The 23,534-nt window shown below is 41.3% G+C and overlaps 2 protein-coding genes across 7 annotated transcripts in view; one reads left to right on the forward strand and one right to left on the reverse strand.

The window, feature by feature from the left end:
* IKZF5 (IKAROS family zinc finger 5) lies at positions 1 to 17,983 on the reverse strand. 4 transcript variants are annotated; one of them, XM_060404572.1, is made up of 6 exons: positions 17,597 to 17,719; positions 16,789 to 16,887; positions 16,224 to 16,345; positions 6,751 to 6,941; positions 4,629 to 4,811; positions 1 to 4,036 (listed from the first exon to the last, which is right to left on the reverse strand). In XM_060404572.1, the coding sequence occupies exons 4-6, from the start codon at positions 6,881 to 6,883 to the stop codon at positions 3,093 to 3,095; spliced, it is 1,260 nt and encodes a 419-aa protein (XP_060260555.1). In that variant the 5' UTR covers positions 6,884 to 6,941; positions 16,224 to 16,345; positions 16,789 to 16,887; positions 17,597 to 17,719; the 3' UTR covers positions 1 to 3,092. The 4 variants fall into 4 exon arrangements, with proteins under 4 accessions (XP_060260555.1, XP_011958485.1, XP_060260554.1 ...); XM_012103095.4 differs by lacking the exons at positions 16,789 to 16,887; positions 17,597 to 17,719 and adding an exon at positions 17,882 to 17,983; XM_060404571.1 differs by lacking the exon at positions 16,789 to 16,887.
* Positions 17,984 to 18,119: 136 nt separating this feature from the next.
* The window catches only part of ACADSB (acyl-CoA dehydrogenase short/branched chain), a 35,352-nt gene continuing 29,937 nt past the window's right edge, over positions 18,120 to 23,534 (forward strand). For 2 of the 3 annotated variants that reach the window (XR_009597995.1, XM_027960319.3), the window contains exon 1: positions 18,120 to 18,244. Coding sequence is in view for 1 of the 3 variants with exons in the window: in XM_027960319.3 (XP_027816120.1) it covers positions 18,203 to 18,244 (42 nt within the window). In the remaining 2 variants the exon portion in view is untranslated. Of the gene's footprint in view, positions 18,245 to 19,406; positions 19,533 to 23,534 lie in introns of all 3 variants that reach the window. The other variant, XM_060404570.1, reaches the window with a different exon arrangement.

A 23,534-nucleotide genomic window follows, 5' to 3' on the forward strand; every position in this document is an offset into this window, starting at 1 on the left:
TTAGAAAGTGTGATTTTTTTATTCATACATTACAAAAGCAAAGCTTCATTCACAATATGAACTACATACTAGATAGAGTTATTTCAGCATTAAACTGCTCTCTGGAATCCCTAAATATAGTGTGTTTTGCAACCATACTCAAGTTTTATATTTTACATACAAAATATGTTCTTTACATCAAAGTACATATTAATGAAACCAAGTTCTAGAAATCATATCTCCTCTATGACTACTTAATGAAAAGTCCTTAGCAGGGAATTTTTTAAAAATAATAATTTCCATTTGATAAATATTTTTGTAGAACTTAAATGAGGTTTATCTCTGGACATTTTTTTTAGGTAATATTCCCTTTGTCAAACAGTTCTGCAGATGAATGGCAAACACATTTCTAAAATGAGACAGCACTGGAAAATATCCAATTAAATTTTTTCAAAGTAAAAGTCTAGCTTTTACTTGAGTTTCAAGTTGTAGCTACATACTATATTAATAAAAATCTGAAATAAAATTATTCCGTGTTAATCTCGTCACAGTTTCTTAAAAAAATATTAGTGGAGATAAATTATCTACCAACTTTAAAAATCTAAACTTATGTTCACTGAACAAAAATAAATTTAGTTTCAGAACATTGCCTGTTATCAGCAAAGTATTATAAATAGTGCATGTTAAACTTTTCTCAACTCATTTCTATAAAATATATGATTAAAATGGGAGAAACATATTCAATACTTAATGGAAGATAATATCTTTCCAATACAGAATTCTCAAAAAATTTAAATAAAATCCTAAATATTTTAAAAAATACAATACTAAAAAAGTTTCTAAGTTAGATTTGCTTCAAAAACATTAGTGCATTTAGAATTAACTGTAGCTTTCAAGCATTGATACCTTTGGAATACAACTATGCTCTTTAAGTCATAGGAATTTTAACATTATACATTCTAGTTTGTAATTATGAAAAAATTATCTTAACTAAAATGCTCTTTCAAAGCATCTTTAATTGTCAGAAAAAAAAAAAAAACTTGTCACTATTTGGCCCAGAATATACAGTAAATAAACTGGTTTTAACATGAGAGTTCTTCCTTTTTGTTTAATGAAAACTTCCATTTTCTATTTTGTGGTATTGCTTTTATATGAAGAATAAAATAGAAGAAAAAAATAAATACAAAAGCATCCAAATGACAGCACCCTGTTTCTGACAGTATATACATATGAGGGTCAAGTTACACATCTGGAAAAGGCTGCTCTAAAACTGATCTGAAGAGCAAGAGCTCCAAGCGACAGAGCAGAAGAGACTGCAGACTTGAGATTCACAGGCCTCAGACTGACAAGGAGAGCTGTCTAGAGAAACTCCTCAGTGCTGTTCTTTCCACAGTGCAGTGGAGATTAGATTAAACCACAAGAACTCATTTTAATGGCTTTGTAGTATTTGGAAGAGAGGGCAAAAGATCCATTAACTTGGCACTTGGGGGTTTTTGTGGAAAGATACCACCAATATTTCCCTTTCACTTTAAGAGTAGAAGTCCTTTTTAGTTAATGCTTAATAATTAAAATGTTTGCTTTAAGAGGCCAATTAGTAACACTTTCAAGATTTGAACCAAATTAAAAACAAAAATTTTGCAAAGTACACAGAAACCAACAGTTAGTAATAATATATTTTATTGTTTGACCAAGCTGTCCTCAGAGTAAGCTAGTTATTACACAATATAAAAACAACAGCCTCCTATTCAAAATTATTCTAGATTTATATAGCAAGTTTTATTTTTGTAAACAAATATGTTTAAATGCATTTTTATATGTATATCCTCTTCTACTAAGGCGACAATTCAGTTCACAGTTTTCATATAGTTTTCTTGCCGTACATGAGAGACTGGTAAAACTGCAAGTAAGTGTTATAACTTGAATTCACAGAAAATCTTAAACGGCCAATTCTGAAGAGGAGAATAGAATTCGTTGTGGACATATGTTCTCATTTTTGTAAATGTTACTTCACCAACAGATTTTCCCATTTGTTTCTATATCTACCTTTTCTTGAGAATTATGCCAATAAATGGATAGAAGGCAGGAAAAGGAAACTTCAGATTTTTTTTTTTGGAAGGACCACATTTCCTAGGAATAAGATGGATGACTTCCACTGTACCTCTTTGGTCACCAAAGGAATGGAAGGAATAACAGATTCTCAGTTTGGTTATAAAATGCATATATAACATTAGAATGAAGATTTAAATGAAAAATTCAAATTAAAAGGAAAAAAGGCATCTTCATAGATAACCTTCTGATATTTCTAGCGTTCTGGAGTACTTCCTGGTAGTTTTAAAAATAAATTACAATAAAAATACAATGGAAAACTGCTGTGTTTAAACTAGAAACTGAATAAGCAGGTATTTTAAATATTAAACTCCATTTTCAATTTACAGTTTTAAAGTTTCATTTATTTTCAGAACCTTTACTTCATATATTTATAACTTTAATTTTAAAAGAATTAAATGTTTTACATTTGCCCTAACGGAAAAAAGGAAGATTTACTACTCTGATACTGCTTTACTATTACCAGGTAATAGTTGAAATATTCAACTAAGCTATGTTAACTAATTTTTAACTAAGGGCAATTTCAAAGGCAATTCCTCTACAAAACATTGAAATAAGTTGGAATAGATTTTGAAAGAGAAAGTAATTTATTCTACCATTTTGAAATTATGGCAGAAATAACATCTAGCGGCAATTTAGATGTTGAAATACCAAAAGTATCCATCAGCCTTGATGTTTTTATGGACTGTAAATGTGAGAAATTTAAATAACCACTTGTAAGATTATGATTGCACTCAAATTCTCAAATGTCTAAATGAAAGGAAAAAAAAATTAAGATACCAATGTGTCCAACTCTTCTAATACATAAATGACCCTGACGAGGCTTCTATGAAAAAAAGAAAACAGACATTTTGTTTCCACTGTCAAACTTATACTCTATATGTATAAAACTTTAAATTAGCAGACACCTTATTAGGGATGACACCACCCCACCCCTCCCCCGCAAGAAACAACAGTAAACTACAAAACACAAAAGGCAAAGCAAGGGAAGCAGAGCGTGATTGTTTTCAGTGTTGGTTATGTTGCCCTCTTGCAAAATGACAGGCAAAATCATACTTGTTTTTACATTTGCACCCACATATGTTACACTGAAAAGGATTTTCATACCCATGACATCCCATGTGGATGGTGTAAAGGATATTGTCGGCAAAGTACATGTCACAGTGCTGGCAGTGGTGGAGAAGCTGCGGGTCCTGGACGGGCAGGGTGGGAGCTGGAGTGCTCGGCTGGCTGTTTCCCACGCTTGGAGTACTTGTGTGGGCACTCGGTTCACTGCTTGGCCCTGCCACCGGACTGTAGTTCCTTTGACCGTGTGAGGGCCGAGGCTCGGGGCTGGTGGGAGAGGAGTTCTGCGGAAGACTTGCTGACACGGCAGAAACTACCGCCTGGGCAGAGGGCTGCTGCACCATGAAGGGCTTCTCCTCGGCGCAGGGAACTACATCCGGGGACGCGGGGTTTTGGTTTTCAGGTGGCAAACTGGACAGCTGTCCGGCTAGAGTTGAGAGCTGGTTTAAAGGGTTGTCAACCATGAGTTCTTGGGGGTCTCTTGGCAGGCCTCCAGTTGGTGTGGTTTTCGCCATACTTTCATAGGAGTCAGTCTGGATGTTTGGGATTTCGTGGGTAAAATCATTAAGGTAGTCTGGCTTCTGAACCACCATGGAAGGCGGGCTTAAGTTGATGAGTGCTCTTCTGCTATAGTTCAGGTTGCTAGTTTTCTTCTGTAAAACCCCCCACATTTTCTTGCTGCTTAAGGAAGACCTAGTACCTTTAATTGGTACCATTTTATGCTTGCGCCTTCGATGATGGGACAGGTTGCTTCGGTCACTGCAGCGGAAGGAACACAATTCACATTTGTATGGTTTTTCTCCTGTATGGGAACGCATGTGGGCTTCCAGATGACGCTCATAGGCAGATGCAAATGGACACAAGTGACATCGATGAGGTTTCTCACCTGTTTAAAAGGAAAAATGGGAGAGAAACTGCAGGAGTAGCTCATTTATGGAAAGTTTCATATTCTGTCCATTCATTATTTAGAAACTGATCAAAAATAAAATGCTTTTCGGAAATACACACATGCACAAAAGATTATTAAAATCTGTTAAGAAAGCTGCATACAACAATCTTCATACCATACTGACTAGTGGAAGATACTCCTTTCACAGAAGGGATGGCTAAGGCAACGTCTAAGGGTTAGCAGTGTCGCCTGCAATTGTACAGAAAACTCCTCCCTAGTCTGCAATGGCAATGGACTTAGGATAAAGATAAAAACATTTATCACTTCATTCTGCCTTCAGCATTAAGCTGGCCAACATGAGAAGCTGACAGATACGGAGTTTAGATCACGAAGGAAGATAGCTAAGGAAGGGGGAGCTTACAAGGGGCCTTCCTTCCTTGTATGCTGTCATGCTATTGCTTTGTAAAACTGGATTCACATCTCCATTTACTCAAACCTTACATCAACCTTCATTTTCAAACAATCACAACTATTTATATGACAGATCAACCTGCCCTCTTTGGACCCTCTCCAGCCCCTTCTCTGTTACCTGTGTGAATTCTAATGTGTTCAATGAGCCGGGCGGTGCCTTTGCTGGCATAGTTGCAGTACCGACACTTGAGCTTTCCATCAAAGGTCCTTTCAAACCCGTCTACTAACATTCCTGAGTTTTCATCCAGGGAAACTTCAACAGATGGGTGATCAAGTCCATTTTGATCACCATCTGTTCCAGCTACAAACAAAGTATAGCAAAAGAAATTATGCATCTCAGCATCAACTCAATTTAGCAATTTAGTGTTGAGTGGTAGGAAATCTTTCATAAACTGACAGGTCACTTAGCATAAAAGTTAAATTCACAAAAATCACATAGTCTTTCTGAACTGACGTTAATTCCATACAAAAGCAGCATTATAGGAGGGGTTCTCAAATCACTAACACATATCAGTGCTCAACATGCTTTTGAGGAAGAGAACAGGGCATTACCTTTATCTGACAGGTAAGGAGACAGAGGGGAGTAAACAGTGATGGCAATTACATGTTTAAGATTCTAGCCACTTCTATAAATACAATGGGCCGTCATGATCAACTCCCCAAATCCTAGTCTATTTAATCTAGAGTAATTCATGTTGAGTTTTATAGTTCCACTCAGCTTACATGTATGTTCTAGACCCTGGGTTGCATTTAGGATCTTAAAATTCTAATTAAGCACATAAAGGGAAACACTGTACCTCACATCTCTGGACGTTAGAACCTGTAAGAACTTCAGCTAAGAGATGTTTGGCTGTTCAATTTTAATCAACTAATTTGTATAGGTAAACTGAAGGAACAAGTGCTCAGGTCTGGAAAACCAGCAGATGGTGGGGACTACAGCCCTGCTCTCTCGGATCTGAGTCCAGGAATTGTACACTAAAGCATTTAGAGAGTGCCTATTCCTCCAGTTTCATGGGAAAAGCACTTCTACACCTTCTTCAGGAGGCAGCCATGGATGGACAGTATGGACAGTTTGAGCCCTCTGCTCTATGGCTTCCTCCATCCCTCACCAGGAGGAGAGAAGGGACTTTGTTGGTTAGTGCAAGTCCAAAATCCAGTGGGTCCACTGCACTGCTCAGTGTCCCCCTTCCTCTCATTGCTTTTCTAAGGCAGTGACTTCCAAAATTTTACGTGCATATGGAATCACTTGGGAAGTGTATAAAATACACCTGCTGATTCAGTCGATCTGGGGTGGGCCTGATGGTTTGCACTTCTCACCAGCTCGAAGGTGATGCCTTATCCCTGCTGTTGGTGGTCCCTGGATTACAAAGCCCTAGGCCATCTAGGTCAAAGGTTAGCATACTTTTCCCCCAAGGGTCAGATAGCAAATACTTCAGGCTTTGTGGGCCACAGGGTCTCTCACAGCTACCGGACTCTGCTGCTGTAACTCAAAAACAGCTATAGAAAATAGCTCAGCAAGCATGGCTCTGTTTCAGTAAAACTATGGATGCTGAAGTTTGAATTTCGTGTTAGTTTTCATGTGTCATGACATTATTTTTCTTTTTCCCACAAACCATTTACAAATGTAGAAACCACTCTTAGCAACCACACCAACAGTCCAGATGGGGCCCACAGGCTGCAGTTTGCTGCCTCCCAAGTGAGGGTCAGGAAGAGACCTCAGTCCATGCGGGAGCAAACCTGCCGGTCTCTCTGTAGGGCAGGCAGGACAGATTCAAGTACTCACTGCTTTCTCTCTGCTAGTTTCACCTCAGAGGTGAGCACACGTGGTGGGCCCTCTCTTCATTTTAAGAGAAGAAACAGAAACCTCTATTTTGTCTCAGGTCTAATACAAATTTCCTAATGGCCAAAGGCCTTGTGTAGTGAAGATGGACCCCCTTTGGGCTCCTTGTAACCACTGTTAGCTAATGGAACCTGGAGAATGGGAAGGAAATTTAGAATCTCCAATTTTTGCACAGGAGAGAATGCATCTCTGGACCCCAGGGTAAGCTCTGGGGAGGGGGCTTCCTCTCCCTCAGCAAAACCTGACCCGCTTAAAGAAAGGGGAAAAAAACTGCCCATCTTCTGACCAAAACAGAATGATTCACATTAGCAAGCAACAGTGGCTTTACACTATGGATAACAACACACAAACATTACATGTATAAAAAATGAATTATTTAATGGTATTAAGAGGAATCTACCTCCCTGAAGAGCCTCTGCTTCTTTGTCCCCACTAACTGATCCAGAAATCATGTTGACATGATGGGTCTGCTGAGTTAGGTATTCCTGGAAATCTTTCACAAAGTCCAAAGGCTCCGGTTTCTTCTCACCCATCTTTGATTTTGATATATATATATATATGAATATTTCTGGAGTTTACAGTTCGTTATACCTATGGGGGGAAAATAAAATAATTTTACACTATTTAGGGAGATGCAGTATGTATTAAAACAACAACACTGACGAAGATTATTATGGGCCAGGTACTACAAAGCAAGAGAACACAGTCCCTGCTTTTAAATATCTTATAATCTTCCTGGTGAACTAAAGAAGACATACAAAAAACAGTTAACAATTCATATATTTAATATCTAAATAAACTGGGATGGAAAGAAATTACAAAAAGAAAAACCCAGATGAAAGAAATCGGCATATCAGCAGGGATTATCATTGAAGGAGACAGTAGAGAAACCAAGCGGCTCAAACAGGGCTGGTGGAGAGAATTTCTGGACGACGCCCATGGTGCACGCCTGCATTGGCCAGTACAGGAGCTACTAGCCACATGTAGCTACGGAGGGCTCAAATGTAGCTAATACAAATGACTTGAGTTTTGTTTAATTTAAAAGTGAAATAGCTACATGTGGCTAGTGACTACATATCAAACAGCAAAGGGTCTTAAGACAACATTCTCACACGAATGAGAACTCTAGAAGTAGGCGATCTAGAACAGTGGTGGCAAACTTTCTGAAAAGGGCCAGGTAAGAAATATTTTAGCCTGCGATTGTCACTATAGCTAAAAGCAGCCATGGACAATACGTAAAGGAATAAACGTGATCATGTTCTAAATTCAGTTCAGTCGCTCAGTCGTGTCCGACTCTTTGCGACCCCATGAACTGCAGCACGCCAGGCCTCCCTGTCCATCACCAACTCCCGGAAGTCCACCCAAACCCATGTCCATTGAGTCGATGATGCCATCCAACCATCTTATCCTGTCATCCCCTTCTCCTCCTGGCCTCAATCTTTCATGCATCAGGGTCTAAGCAGGCACAGAGCCAGTTTGGCCTATGGGCTGAAACTTTGCAACCCCTGCCCTAGAAATCCAAATCACCACCTCTACCATCACTCACCATCCTACTCATTCTGAGAAAAAGAAAAAAAAATTTTTACAGAAAAGAAAAAAATACCTGATGCTGACGGGAGAGAAACTCTCATGTCAGATTTTGCAGTCATAAACTAAAAACTGGTCTTCACATAGGTGTATGGCCCAAATTCACAAATCAAATAACCAAAAAGTTTTCTAGTAAAAACAAGCTGAGGAAGTCTAGCACCTAGGAGACAACAAGTCTTTCCTTCCAATAAAAACATATTTATGCACATGTTCTAAAATATGCCTTATGCTAAAAATTTCTTTCCCTAAACCCCAACTACTTAATGAGTAATTTACTACCTAATAAAGTTATCTTTGATAGCCAGTAGTAGGCTAAAATCACTCATGTCTCAGTATATATGCTTAACTTTTTCTCAAAGCATAGCACACGCACAGAAAAAAGCAGCAGTCCTAAGGGTAGAGGCTTAGTGAATTGTCACAAAATGAACACATCCATGAAATGAACACTAATGTCAAGAAACAGAAGGCTCCCAGCATGCCAGGAGCCCTGCCGTGCATCACCAAGGGCTCCACATCCCTGACAGTTGAAACTGCTGGCCCGAAGGGTATGCTTCAGGTTCAGATAATGAACCCTGAAGGTTCAGCTTCAGATAATGAACCCTGAAGGTTCAGCTTCAGATAATGCCGGATAGTTTTTCAAAGTGAGCATACCAATCTGTACTCCCATCAGTGCGGAACAAGAGTCCTGTTGCCATACACCCTCACCAACGCTCAGGGGTTTTTTTTGCCTTTTTCATTTTAGCCATCTCGATGGGTGTATGGTGGTATCGCACTGGTTTTAATTTGTATGACTTGATAATTAATTAAGCTATGTACTTGTTATGTTAACTTCCCGCTTACATAACCTCTACTTCACACCCAGTGAAGCATCTGTTCAAGTCTTTTGTTCATTTCTCTATCGGGTTGTCTATTTAATTGACATGTAAGAGTTCTTCACAATATTCTGGACATTAGTTCTTTATTGTGCTGTGCTCAGTGACTCAGACGTGTCCTACTCTTTGCGACCCCCATGGACTGTAGCCCGCCAGGCTCCTTTGTCCATGGGGATTCTCCAGGCAAGAATACTGGTTGCTATGCCCTCCTCCAGGAGATCTTCCCAACCCAGAAACCGAACCCATGTCTCCCTCATTGCAGGTGGATTCTCTACCAACTGAGCCACCAGGGAAGCCCTTTATTAGGCATGTGTATCTTGAGTACTTCTCCCACCCTGCGGTTCGCCTTTTCACTTTCTTAATGGTGACTTCCGATGAACAGAAGTTCTTGATAGAGTCCAATTTACCCATCCTCCCCTACCTTTACATTTAGAGCTGCTGGTGTCCTTGCCTATGTTTTACATGAAGATGTCCTCCTGTATTTTCTTGTGAAATTTTTATTGTTTTTACCTTTCATATTTTTATCTGGAATTGAGCTTTGTCGATTGTAAAGTTACGAGTCAAAATACACTTTTTCTCCCCATGGAGATATCCAACTGTCCTAACAACATGCATTTGATAGACCAGTCTTTCTCCACCAGCCTCTTTTCTCACCTTTCTAAACCAGATGATATATGAGATGCTATTTCTGGATTCTTCATTCTGTTCCATTGGCCTATTTTTGTCTCTCCTCACACTATCACTACATAGTCTCAGTAATAAAAATCTTAATATCTCAGTAATTTAAGTCCACCAGTTGTTTTTCTCCTTCAAGAATATTTGGACCACTCTGGGTTCTTTTCTTTATGGTCTGAGCCACCACCGTTTTCAGCCTAAGTGTTTCCGTGGCAAGAATTACAGTGTTGTAGAAATGAGAGAAAAGCACGTTTTCCAATTAACAAAAGCATGATCAACTTAAAAAAAAAATTTTTTTTTTTTTTTTTTGGCTGCTTTGGGTCTTAGTTGCGGTGTACAGGGTCTTTAGTTATGGCATGTGGGATCTAGCTCCCTGACCAGGGATCAAATCCTGGCCCCCTGCATTGGCAGCATGGAGGCTTAGCCACTAGACCAGCAAGGAGGTCCCAAACAACTTGACCAATATTTTAAAAAAAAAACTTCTGTTTTAATTAACTAGAAATCTACTAGAAACAGACTAACTTGACAGTTAGTCTGTCAAGTAGCAACTATAGATTGTGTATACAAATATTAGTCTTCATTCCAATCCCAAAGGAAGGCAATGTCAAAGAATGCTCAAACTACCGCACAATTGCACTCATCTCACACGCTAAGTAAAGTAATGCTTAAAATTCTCCAAGCCAGGCTTCAGCAATACGTGAACCGTGAACTTCCAGATGTTCAAGCTGGTTTTAGAAAAGGCAGAGGAACTAGAGATCAAATTGCCAACATCTGCTGGATCACTGAAAAAGCAAGAGAGTTCCAGAAAAACATCTATTTCTGCTTTATGGACTACGCCAAAGCCTTTGACTGTGTGGATCACAATAAACTGGAAAATTCTGACAGAGATGGGAATACCAGACCACCTGACCTGCCTTTTGAGAAACCTATATGCAGGTCAGGAAGCAACAGTTAGAACTGGACATGGAACAACAGACTGGTTCCAAATAGGAAAAGGAGTACATCAAGGCTGTATATTGTCATCCTGCTTATTTAACTTATACACAGAGTACATCATGAGAAACGCTGGGCTGGAGGAAGCACAACCTGGAATCAAGATTGCTGGGGGAAATATCAATGATCTCAGATATGCAGATGACACCACCCTCATGGCAAAAAGTGAAGAAGAACTAAAGAGCCTCTTGATGAAAGTGAAAGAGGAGAGTGAAAAAGTTGGCTTAAAGCTCAACATTCAGAAAACTAAGATCATGGCATCCAGTCCCATCACTTCATGGGAAATAGATGGGAAATAGTGGAAACAGTGCCAGACTTTGTTTTTCTGGGCTCCAAAATCACTGCAGATGGTGACTGCAGCCATGAAATTAAAAGACGCTTACTCCTTGGAAGAAAAGTTATGACCAACCTAGACAGCATATTAAAAAGCAGAGAGATTACTTTGTCAACAAAGGTCCATCTAGTCAAGGCTATGGTTTTTCCCATGGTCATGAATGGATGTGAGAGTTGGAACATGAAGAAAGCTGAGCGCCGAAAAATTGTTGCTTTTGAACTGTGGTGTTGGAGAAGACTCTTGAGAGTCCCTTGGATGGCAAGGAGATGCAACCAGTCCATCCTAAAGGAGATCAGTCCTGGGTGTTCACTGGAAGGACTGATGCTGAAGCTGAAACTCCAATACTTTGGCCACCTGATGCGGAGAGCTGACTCATTGAAAAACACCCTGATGCTGGGAAAGATTGAGGGCAGGAGAAGGTGACGACAGAGGATGAGATGGTTGGATGGCGTCACCGACACAGTGGACATGGGTTTGGGTGGACTCCGGGAGTTGGTGATGGACTGGGAGGCCTGGCGTGCTGCAGTTCATGGGGTCGCAAAGAGTCAGACAGGACTGAGCGACTGAACTGAACTGAATTGAGGAACCAATAAGAACACGGGGCGGGGTGGGGAGGGGGTGGGGGGCTGGTTTGGTTTCTCTTGTTCACTGGCCCCAGACCGATACATTTTATTTTTGTCTTTTCTGCCTTCCTCTCTCCTAACATTTAATTTGTTCTTTATTCCAGACACATTCAGCCAAGTAAGAATCTGCAGGTAATTCTCACTTGTCTTAAGGCAACATGTTTGAATAGTTTCTTTGCTCCTTTTTGAGAAGATGCCTAGGGGGTCATTATTATTACTGTCTCTTTTCACCGTTTTCTACAAAGTTGAGGCTACTGAAAGTCTGTCCTCTAGATGAACAGAATATTATTGTGGTATTAGGTTAAAGCTACTACCTTAAAGACTCTGAACAGTGTCTTCTCTAGCCTTAGTATCCTATTTTGTAAAATGAAGTAACAGTACCAATTTGCAGTACCGTTTTAAGTTTTACACATAATTGTAAGTGTCTTGCAAGATGTGTAGTTTATGGTATGTTTTCAGACAACAGCAGCTTTTCTGCAGCCAAAAATGGTTATACTTTAGATTAAGAAATTCCCCATTGTCCAAAATTCCAAGTGTCTTATGTTATCATTTTATATATCTCATCTGCGGTTACAATGAAACAAACATGGGCCACTTTTCTCCATTATTCATATATTCCAATTTGCAATTTCCCAAATCAACTTACAATTTCCCAAACTCATCTCTTCTCATTTTCCTCCTTTAGGCCACCTCTTTAACTCACTCGCTTTAATCTGGCTCAGCTTTCTCAGTTTTAAGGATTACTGCTGGCTTCTGAACAGTTTGCTTCAGTTGTTTTCCCATCCTGTCTGTTAACCCGAACTGCTTCTCTGTTTTCTAATCACTGTATTAGTATTTATGACTACACTTGATTCTGCCGATTATTTGTCCTTTAAAATCTGCCCTTTGCTTAGGAAAAAAGAAAAAGTTGGCCAGTCAGCTACAATGAAAAAGACCATCAAGAATAAGATTAAAAAATATAATGATAATAATCTGTAATAGGGACTTCCCTGGCGGTCCAGTGGTTAAAACTCCACACTTCCATGGCAGGGGGCATGGGTTAGATCCCTGATTAGGCAACTAAGGTCCTCCAGGCTGCACAGTGCAGCCAAAAAAAAAATAAAAATAATCTATAAGAAGATGGACAGGGAAGCCTGGTGTGCTGCAGTCCATGGGGTAGCAAAGAACTGTACATGACTGAGCAACTGAATTGATAAGATTATATCTCAATAAACCTGAAAACCACACCTCAAAATATACAGGGATGGAGAGAAACATAAAAATATACATAAAAAGGTAAGAAATAATAGCAGATAAAGATGCAGAATGAATTCCAAAATGATAGAGAAAAATAAAGAGAAATGCTTTTTAAAGAAATGATCAAGAAATTTCCAGAATTAAAGATTTCTTTCATTTCAATCTGAAAGGGAGCATAGAGTACAAAATAGAACATGTAATAAAATAACACTTAGACACATTATCGTGAAATTTTAAAACCTCAAAGACAAAGGGAGTAATAGGACACTTTCTAGTGGGAAAAGACTGCCAACCCACACAGAAAAACAGAGTAGCAGCACTGGGTACAAAGAAACAACAAACTTCCTCAAGCTGCTAAAGGCTAACTTCCGGATGTCTACATCACAACTAAGGGATCAAATTTAGATGCATTCCCTCTAGAATCAAGAACGCAAGAATGCTTGCTATTACTGCTGCCATTCAACACAGGTAAAGGCCTCTCTCAATATAAAAAGGAAAAAAGTAATAAAACGTATAAGGACTGGGAGATACCCCCACCCCAAAAAAGAATAAGATCTGGGAAATTGTTTTTTAAAATATAAAAGCTGTTAAGGCCCTACAGATTGTGTTCTAATTATAAAGGCTGTAGTTTAGAAAGAAATCCTCGTGTTTCATCTCAACTTAGCGTCACTTTTTGCTGATCACTTCACATAAAAACCAATGTTTCCACTGGATATCTGAATATACTTCTTAAACAGCAAGATAAATTATACCAAATCCTGATTAGAAACCATAACACTGCTAAAGTACACACGACAAAGCAGGGGGGAAAACGCACAAGACTGCAGGGAAAAAAAGCAGGACATTTTTATACATGCGTCTCAAGTTTTAAGAACACAAATGAGCCTAATCACAGAGGATGGCTGGCATATTCTGACAGTCCTGGCTATTATCACATTGTCACATTACAAATTTCACTGTGTTCCCCGCCATAAATTTGATTTTCAATCAAAATGTACGATGGACTTAAAAAAACAACCACAAAGGATGCCAATGAAAAAAGGGAAGACAACATTGGTCAAGAAGCAACAGTAAGAACTGGACATGGAACAACAGACTGGTTCCAAATTGGGAAAGAAGTACGTCAAGGCTGTATATTGTCACCCTGCTTATTCAACTTATATGCAGAGTACATCATGAGAAACGCTAGACTGGATGAAGCACAAGCTGGAATCAAGATTGCTGGGAGAAATATCAGGAACCTCAGATATACAGATGACACCACCCTTATGGCAGAAAGCAAAGAACTAAAGAGCCTCTTGATAAAAGTGAAAGAGGAGAGTGAAATACTTGGCTTAAAACTCAACATTCAGAAAACTAAGATCATGGGATCTGGTACCATCACTTCCTGGCAAACAGATGGGGAAACAATGGAAATAGTCAGAGACTTTATTTTTTTGGGCTCCAAAATCACTGCAGATGGTGACTGCAGCCATGAAATTAAAAGACGCTTGCTCCGTGGAAGAAAAGTTATGACCAACCTAGACAGTATATCAAAAAGCAGAGACGTTACTTCACTAACAAATGTCTGTCTAGTCAAAGCTATCGTTTTCCAGTAGTCATGTATGGATGTGAGAGTTGGACTATAAAGAAAGCTGAGCGCCGAAGAATTGATGCTTTTGAACTGTGGTGTTGGAGAAGACTCTTGAGAGTCCCTTGGACTGCAAGGAGATCCAACCAGTCCATCCTAAAGGAAATCAGTCCTGAATATTCATTGGAAGGACTGATGCTGAAGCTGAAAAACTCCAATACTTTGGCCACCTGTTGTGAGGAACTGACTCATTTGAAGTCCCTGATGCTGGGAAAGATTAAAGGCAGGAGGAGAAGGGGAGGACAGAGGATGGGATGGTTGGATGGCATCACTGACTCAATGGACATGAGTTTGAGTAAACTCTGGGAGTTGGTGATGGACGAGGAGGCCTGGCATGCTGCAGTTCATGGGGTCGCAAAGAGTTGGACTCGACTGAGCAACTGAACTGAACACTGTCAACTTGAGAGAAACTCTATTCTTAAGAATTTTAAATATATCGATATGGTTTATAACCACAGACATCCTGCAATGATTTAAAAATTGTCATTCCATCCCTAAGCATTTTTGTGCCCACTTGACCTACATCACCTCCTCTCACGCAGACCTGCAAGACCCCTCCCCCACGGCAGACTTGCAAGCCCTTGCGGGGGTCTAGTCTATAAAACAAGCAAGTATATACGAGAGATGCCTAAATACAAATAGAGTCTACAGTTCAAAACCAAGCTTTCTCCATCTCAAGTCAGTAGTTCTAATCACAATAATGAAAAAAAGAACAATAATTCTGAAACTACAGAAGACTTCCTACTATCGAGGAAAAAAATTTAAGGGTTTTTGTATCCAAACCATCTTCTTATCTTTAATAAAGTACTCGTCAGTCTCAGGACCCAATGTTTAATTTAAGAACTCCATAAATTAACTGGTATCTAGAGATGCAGCTAAGACAGTGATAAATTTCAAAACTTCCGCAAATATTAACATAAAAATGTACTTTCAGAATCAGCAAACTATAATGTCCTCATTACCATACTCCACTATTATTATTTCCTATGATACAGCAAAATTCTGAGTCCTCCCTGTGACCCCTCTGATTAAAGTTAAGCTGGCATGGTATTCCACGGGTTCTAGATACGTCTATATAGAAATTGGCTAGAATGCACCTAAATTATTTTTATGCCAACATCTCTCCCCAACTACCCATTCAAAACTCACAAAATAAGGTTCTTACAAAACAACCAGAAATTACCCATGTTAGTGAAAAAAAGAAGCATCTAAGAAAGAAGTTTTGATATCCCAAAAGAACACAAAAACCTCTTTAAGCAGATAAGTTAAACTTTTCTCTGACCTTCTCTGGGTCCTGATATTCAAGTCCTCTGATCTCCCTCAGTCTCACACTAAGAAAGGGAAGTTGCTCATCAATACACCCACAAACCCTCTTACTAGGAGCTAACAATTTAAAACGGAGGCATCGTGATGCAAATTAGAAGACAATCATAAGAAAGAGAGGTAACATGAGAACCAGAAGGGGCTCTTTAACCTACCTGCCTTCCAAACTCTTTTTTTAATAAGCTACACTCTCTTTTTAAAAAGAGGTTTTGAGAACATGATTAGGCAGCAGTAGGATCTATTTTATTTAATCTACAGAAAGTAGTTGACTAACTTCCTTTTACAATAACTTAATTTGGGGTTTAGACAGCCTATATACATACAGTGACTGCAGTTCAATGAATGTATATATACTTTTATACCTTAACAATTATGGTCACTGATTACTCTGCTATAGAATACGTATCAAACGCTTCCTTTGTACAGAGAACATGGAACTTCAGAAAGCATTAGAACACATTTCCTCTGATTACATAACTGGCTAAAAAGCAAGTTCTTCAAAGGCAAAAGGGACATTATGAGGCTTTGAGAAATCATAAAACATAATATAAAACATAAATAAAAACACATTGGAAGAAATAAAGATGTATGCAATCTAACCTTTTCACCCAAATCAGTTCCTCCTTTTTCTTGCCACTCCAACATTGATGAAATGTAGAGTAATCGAAATTTACTCTGGAGACACACCAAGGGACTCCCAAAGGCCATGGAGGGAATTTCAACTAAAATTGAAAAGCCATACAGAGTTCCGCAAAGAAAAATATACCACAAATCAAAACCTTTGTGACAAAAAATTAGCATCCTCAGGTTTAATAAGCTAATAAAATAACGTGCCAATTTTACTAGTACCAGAAAACTAAGCTAAAAGAGAAAGACCAAAACAGCAGCTTCATTTCAGGAAAAGCTCCAACTAAACAACAAAGAGTAACATGCACCAGTGTGACTATCGTTTTTTTTTCCCCCTCCGCTGGTGGATTTCTTAAGATTTCATTTTTGGCAAAAAAATTTTGTCTTTCTAAATTAAATTATTTATTTCATTTGTTCATAGTACACTTCTAGGCTCAGGCTTAGTACTGCCGAACAGCTGTAACTGCATAAAAACAAGGTACTAGCCTAGCCCCGCAAGGAAACATTTGCCGGGAAAGGTTTAAAGAAAGAAACCCACCAGGCACGCCCAATAACGGCATATCTGATCCCCATCTTTATTATCCTCTCTATCGAGACTCAAAACACTTCGGGTTTCCTTTGGAAACTCTTGGGATCCCTGGAGGCAAAAAAACACCAAACACCTCAATTCTCTGTAACGAACTCCCAAGATTATATTAACATATATAGTCGTGTTAAATGCACAACATAAATAAAAACTAAAGGCAATCTGTAAAACTGTTAGCTCAGATGTTTAAATAGTCATTCTAAAGAAGTCGTGTGTCTTCCAAACTGAAGTTCTTCAGAGCTCACAACTTAAACAGCCTGTGTTTCTTTTCCCACTGGTCGATCCACTTCGGACCTAAACAGCACACTGAGGGGACATTGGGCCGCACGGTTAGGGGCAGCCGGAGCTGTTTAACTTCACTTTGGATTCAGTTACCAAGCACTTAGAAGGTGGATGGCTTGGCTACTCGCACTTCAGCCAGTTACGTTAAGATTTAAATCCTGCACGAACCTCAACAGTTCTTTGTTGCAAAATCCTCCCTACATCTCACATCTCCCCCCAAGTAGAGGGAGTGCTCAAGCAGTAGAAAAGGATCAAGACAGGACTGTCTGATAAAAGACGGGAGGTTTTAAAAGTCCTCCCAACCTGCAGCCCGCAACTGGCGTCGGGGCGGCATCCTCACCAGGATCCGGAACGCTTAGGAGACCCGCGCCTCAGCGGAGCCCCCCGGCCCAGGGACCTAGTGATGACGCGAACCTCGGGGCGCGCCCCGCCCCCGCCCTCGCGACCACCTGTCAGAGCGAGAGGGGCTACTCCCTACCCAGGAGCCTCCAAGCCCCCAACTGGCGGCGACCCCACCGCAGGCACCGCTCCCTCGGGGCTCCGGAGGCCCAGACACCGCACCCTCCGCGCTCCTGTCAGGAAGGTCCCGGGTCGCGACCCTAACGACCGACCGACCAACCACGCCCGCCCCTCCGCTGGAGCTGAGTTCCGGGCGGAGTCAGCCGGCCCGTCGAGAATACCCGGCTCTCTACCCCCGCCGCTCCTCCTTAACCGCTCTGCTCAGCTCTGTCACCGCCGTCCGAGCCGACGACCAGCTGCTTACCGCCTGACAGTCGCACCGAGGAACCCCCACCGCCTTGTTCAACGCCGCTGCCGTCCCTGTCGCCCCCGCCGTCTTCGTCACCGCCGCCGCCATGTTTGTTGTGTCTCCGGTTCCCTTCCCGCCCCACTGCCGTGCCCAACTCTCGCGTGAGCAGAGCGAAAAAGCGAAGAGAGGCTATTGTCCCTCTCGGCGTACCGTCGGGACAGGGGGCGGGGTGAGTGGGCGGGGCTCTGGCTCTACCTGCCTTCAGGTGTTGGCGTGCGGCCCGAGGTTCCCCACGCACATCTTCGGTGCATCTGTAGCATCTGTTTTCTAGCACTAATGGACCGAGCTACTGTTCGGCTGCTGCGCGGCGGCGCGCTGGTGAGTGCGCTAGAGGCCGGCGTCTTGAGGGGGCGGAGGAGGTCCCAGATGACCTTGGCAGCGGCAAGAGGGGTCTTTTCCAACAGGACTGGGGTGGTGTATGCCCGGTCCCTGTCCAGGACCAGCGGTTCCCTCCCTCCGCCAGGTCTGTCCCAAGACCCGTTACCGCGGGCGGGCCACGACCCCGACCTGTTTCCAGGCCTCTGGTCCAACAGGCCTCAGTTTCCTTAAGGAAGGCTGGGAGTAGCAGCTGGTGAGAAGTAGGCGAGGGGCTGGTCTAGAAGCTTCTTTGCAGGAGCAGTCAACCTTGCGTGCGGTCGGAGAGACAAGAGCTGCAAGGAAGCTTTTGCAGGTCATTGGGAATCTTTGGAGGCATTTTGCAGAGATGTCACTTATCTGATGCTGGCTTTTCCCAATGCTTACATTTTCACCGCCTACCTTTCCCCCCTAAAAAGATTGTTGAAATGTGAGCAGCCTCATTCTGCGCAGTGTTCACGCTGTCCTCTCTAACGCGGCCCTGCTCCAGCTTCTAACTCTGCAGTCCCCACAGCTCCTTCAGTCTTCTTCCAGCTTCCCTGGTCTTGCCTTATCTACCCTGGGTTCTGTGAACAGTGCGAGTGGAAAGACACAGACCAGTTAGAATACCAGCTCTACCATTTTCTAGTTAATTGACTTTGAGCAAGTCAAGTCACTTAACCTTTTTTAGAGTAAGCTTCTGCTTCTGAAAGATTATAAACTAATTTTTAGAATGGTTGTGAGAATTAAATGAGATGATACAGGTAAAGCACCAAGCACATGGCTGCCACATAGTATGTGATCAATAAATGTTGGCTCTAGAACATGAAAGAGGCTCAAATTGTGAAATACAGTGACCTTTCTGTGCTAAAGTATTATACAGTGGTTATAAAATGGTATTAAACAATAACCATAAAAGCATAATTCTTTGTAACAACACACTAATGTGATTTTACTAATTTCCTTAATACCCCAAGCCTGTAAAAGAGCCAAACATTAATTATCTCTAATGAAACAAAAAGCCTTGCCTCTGGGTATCAGACTGAAACAGCAGAGGGCCTATAATTCACCAAAAACAAAAGCAAATAAGTATAAAAAGCAAACAGCCAGCAGTGGGAAAGTTCTCATAAAGTGCCCCAACAAACAGGAGTGCATTGGGATAGCTCTGGAAAGCGCGTTTTAAGGGCTGAAGGTTCAAAGTGATGAGAACCCGACGCAAGAGTCTACAGTTTTTGGAGGCCTGGAAAGCGGAGTTCGGTACAACTCCTGGGAGGTAGGTTTCAGTTCCCTTTCTAGGGAGAGGGATAGGAAAGGGTTCCCCTGTGCCACGATGAGCCTACCCGTGCAAGATGCTCGCGTCCCAGCAGAGTTAAAGGGCAGAGGATATTCTCCTTCTGGCCGGTAAGGCCCACCAGCTCCGACTGGAGCTTTTTTGTTTACTAAAACACAGCATTGAAAATGCTATTACTCATCGGTACAGAAAGGACTGTATTTCTTTGCAGTTTGTTTACCACCCTCCTTTCTCTCTGGTGCCCCGAAGGCTAACCCTAAAGATCTTCTCTGGCAGCCATAAGATTCTTTCTCCTTTCTCTTACAATCGTTGGGTACTAACCCTATCTTTGACTCCCACTGAGATGGAGAAATTACATATTTTCTAAATGGAGTGGCTTAGTGATGGGTAAAGATTAGGATGTTTGGAGGAAAATTAATTTAGAGGAAACAGAGGGAAAATAATTCTCTGTTAGACTTTCAATTTTAAAAGATGTCAGTGAAACGTATCTCTGGAGAGTTTGGGAAGGTGGGCACGATGAGGATCTGGAAATCAGAAAAACAAGAACTAAAGAAGTAGGTATTAGCTGAAGTCACAGATGATCATGGGACATCTGAGGGACTGAAAGCTCCAGAAAGCACAAGTCTGTCCCTCTTGGGGTACATTACAGACCATTCTGGGTGAATGTTGCAGAAAGGCAAAGCAAAGGAAGAATAAATGTAGGATATCTGAGGAGGGTTTGTAGCAAACGTGCTTTATTCAGAACTGGAGCAAAAGAAAGTTTAAGTTAAGTCACTTGGTTGTGTCTGAATCTTTGCGATCCCGTGGACTGTAGCCCGCCAGGCTCCTCCATCCATGGGATTCTCTGGGCAAGAATACTGAAGTGGGTTGCCATTTCCTTCTCCAGGGAATCTTCCTGATCCAGGGATTGAACCCGGCTCTCCCGCGTTGCAGGCAAATGCTTTAACCTCTGAGCCAGCAAAAGAAGGAGAGGGCTATTTCAAGTCCTTTCATAAGAGCAGAAGTACAAAAGAGCAGAAGTACAAGCAGAGATTGTGCCACACAAAACAACCTAAGGAAAGCAAAGGCAAATGTTTTTTGAGAAGTTCCAAATACAGCCCCCTAACCCAGGGCAAATTTATGATGCTGGATTGAAAATTGAGGCAGGGTGTGACCTTGGTTCATTGAAGCATGAAGAACTGCCTGTTGGCGACGGAATGAAAACACCAACACTGCAGAGTGGTTTAAATCTTTATATTTTAACACTTGCTTTTTACAGCTGCTTAATTTTATATCTCTTGCACAACAACCTACAGGGCAAGCTGCCAAGCACTATAATTCAAAGACTATACAGTGCGCAGGTGCAGGGCGAGATAACCTTTACCTTGGCTTATTTACTGCAGCTAAGACTTTGTTTGGGGGAACTTATTTATCAACTTAGAATCCGTTTTGTCCCAAGGTCTGTTCCTTTTGAGGAATCAGAGAAACATCCTTGTGTGCAAGCAATGTTCTTTTCCCATGGGAACAAATAGGATTTTTAGCTGAACATCTCGTTTGCAAGAATGCTCAGCCCTGGTTGAGAGTCTCGTTTGCAAGCACTTCTCGACCTTCCTTAAATCTAGTTCCCTACACTGGGCAGAACATCTCGTTTGCAAGAATGTTCAGCCCTGGTTGAGTCTCGTTTGCAAGCACTTCTCAACCTTCTTTATACCTAGTTCCCTACAACTGCCTGAGGCGCTAGATCTGTCATCATTCGGTTTGGCAGCCACCTGGCCCCTGCTGGCGTCGGACTATGCCATGCCTGTTCTGGAATTTAGGTGTGCTAACTTTGACCTTTGTTTTATCTGCTACCAGCCTGGCTTCCCTGAAGAGGAGGAAGGGTCAAAGAAATTACCAGCTCCCAGAAGATATTGGACCCAAGTTAATCGCACAGTTAAAAAACCAGATTCAGTAATAATTCCTTCTTTTAAGATTCCTTTGGAAGTAAAGGGAAGTTAGTCTTTGCTTTCATTTTTGTGCATTGGTAGTTTGGGAAGGAGAACGCGCTGACTTGCAAAGGTTACACAGAAGGCAAACAGGTTTCCTTTATGCTGGTTCGGGCACTGTACTCTGTCTTGGTTGATTTAGCCCACTCCTGAGGCAGTCTGCTGTTCTTCTAGAAGGTGGTGGCATTGTTAGGAACTACTAGTGACTGGAATGAAGAGCTAGAGACTAATGGAAGGGAGAGATTACATGTTCAGTAGTTTTGGGGAACACCTTAGAAGAGAAGCTACTGTTTAGAGAGAAAGCATGCAGGAATTCAAGAGATTCTGCTGCTAAAGTTTTGGCTCGAGCATATTAAAACAGAGAAAGGATCAGCTTTAAAACCTACAGTAAAGTATGCAGTACTTATGTCAGATCTTAAAATGGATATCCTATGTTTAGTCAGAATTGAATAGGAACCGTATCTTTCAAATCTAAATTCTGCGTTAACTGACCTATCAACCTAGAGAACTGTTTGTATGCCATATTATGCCTTTATCTTCTCATGGAGCATAAAAACATCAGAAAATCACAGTTCTCGTCTTGATTAGGTTAATTAACCTAAAGCAGTAACAAGAAATGAGCATAATTAAGCGCATGCATGTGTGCTAAGTTGCTTCTGTCGTGTCTGACTGTGTAACCCCATGAACTATATAGCCCACCAGGCTCCTCTGTCCATGGGGTTATCCAGGCAAGAATACTGGAATGGATTACTGTGCCCTCCTCCAGGAATCTTCCTGACCCAGGGATCGAAGTTTCATCTCCTACATTGCAAGCGGATTCTTCATCCCTGAGCCACCTGTGAAGCCCATAATTAAGCAAATTGACATTTAATCTTGTATGTATTATCTAAAAAAACTTGGTATGAAGGACCTTCCTCCTCTCTTCTTCTATTTCCTTTTTGGAGTAACTCATATATATTTTGAAGGAGGAAATGGCAGCCCACTCCAGTATTCTTGCCTGGAAAATCCCATGGGCAGAGAATCCTGGTGGGCTACAGTCCATGGGGGTCACAAGAGTTGGTCAGGACAGAGCAACTAACACTTTCACTTTGAAACTGTTTTTCGCCTTAGCCCTACCATTGTCCATTCCTCCCAGCAGGATACGAGAGATCCTGTTTCTCCTTCTTCTTACCAGCAGTTGGAGTACTCAGTAAATTGTTTTAGTTTAGCCATTCTCATAGGTATGTAATTATATCCCACTGTGTTAATTTACTTTTAAAGTAATTCTTTCAGTTTAGCTCAGTTCAGTTGCTCAGTCGAGTCTGACTCTTTGCCACCCCATGAACCGGAGCGTGCCAGGTCTCCCTGTCCATCACCCAACTCCCAGAGTTTACCCAAACTCATGTCCGTTGAGTTGCTGATGCCATCTAACCATCTCATCCTCTGTCATCCCCTTCTCCTTCTGCATTCAGTCTTTCCTTACATCAGGGTCTTTTCAAATGAGTCAGCTCTTTGCATCAGGTGGCCAAAATATTGGGGTTTCAGCTTCAACATTAGTCCTTCCAATGAATACCCAGGACTGATTTCCTTTAGGATGGACTGGTTGGATCTCCTTGCAGTCCAAGGGACTCTTGAGAGTCTTCTCCAACACCACAGTTCAAAAGCATCATTTCTTCAGTGCTCAGCTTTCTTTATAGTCCAATTCTCACATCCATACATGACCCCAGGAAAAACCATAGCCGTGACTAGATGGACCTTTGTTGGCAAAGTAATCTCTCTGCTTTTGAATATGCTATCTAGATGGGTCATAACTTTCCTTCCAAGGAGTAAGCGTCTTTTAATTTCATGGCTGCAATCACCATCTGCAGTGATTTTGGAGCCCAGAAAAATAAAGTCTGACACTGTTTCCACTGTTTCCCCATCTATTTCCCATGAAGTGATAGGACTGGATGCCATGATCTTAGTTTTCTGAATGTTGAGCTTTAAGCCAACTTTTTCACTCTCCTCTTTCACTTTCATCAAGAGGCTTTTTAGTTCTTCT

This window comes from Ovis aries, chromosome 22, assembly GCF_016772045.2.
Source record: "Ovis aries strain OAR_USU_Benz2616 breed Rambouillet chromosome 22, ARS-UI_Ramb_v3.0, whole genome shotgun sequence".
NCBI lineage: Eukaryota > Metazoa > Chordata > Mammalia > Artiodactyla > Bovidae > Ovis > Ovis aries.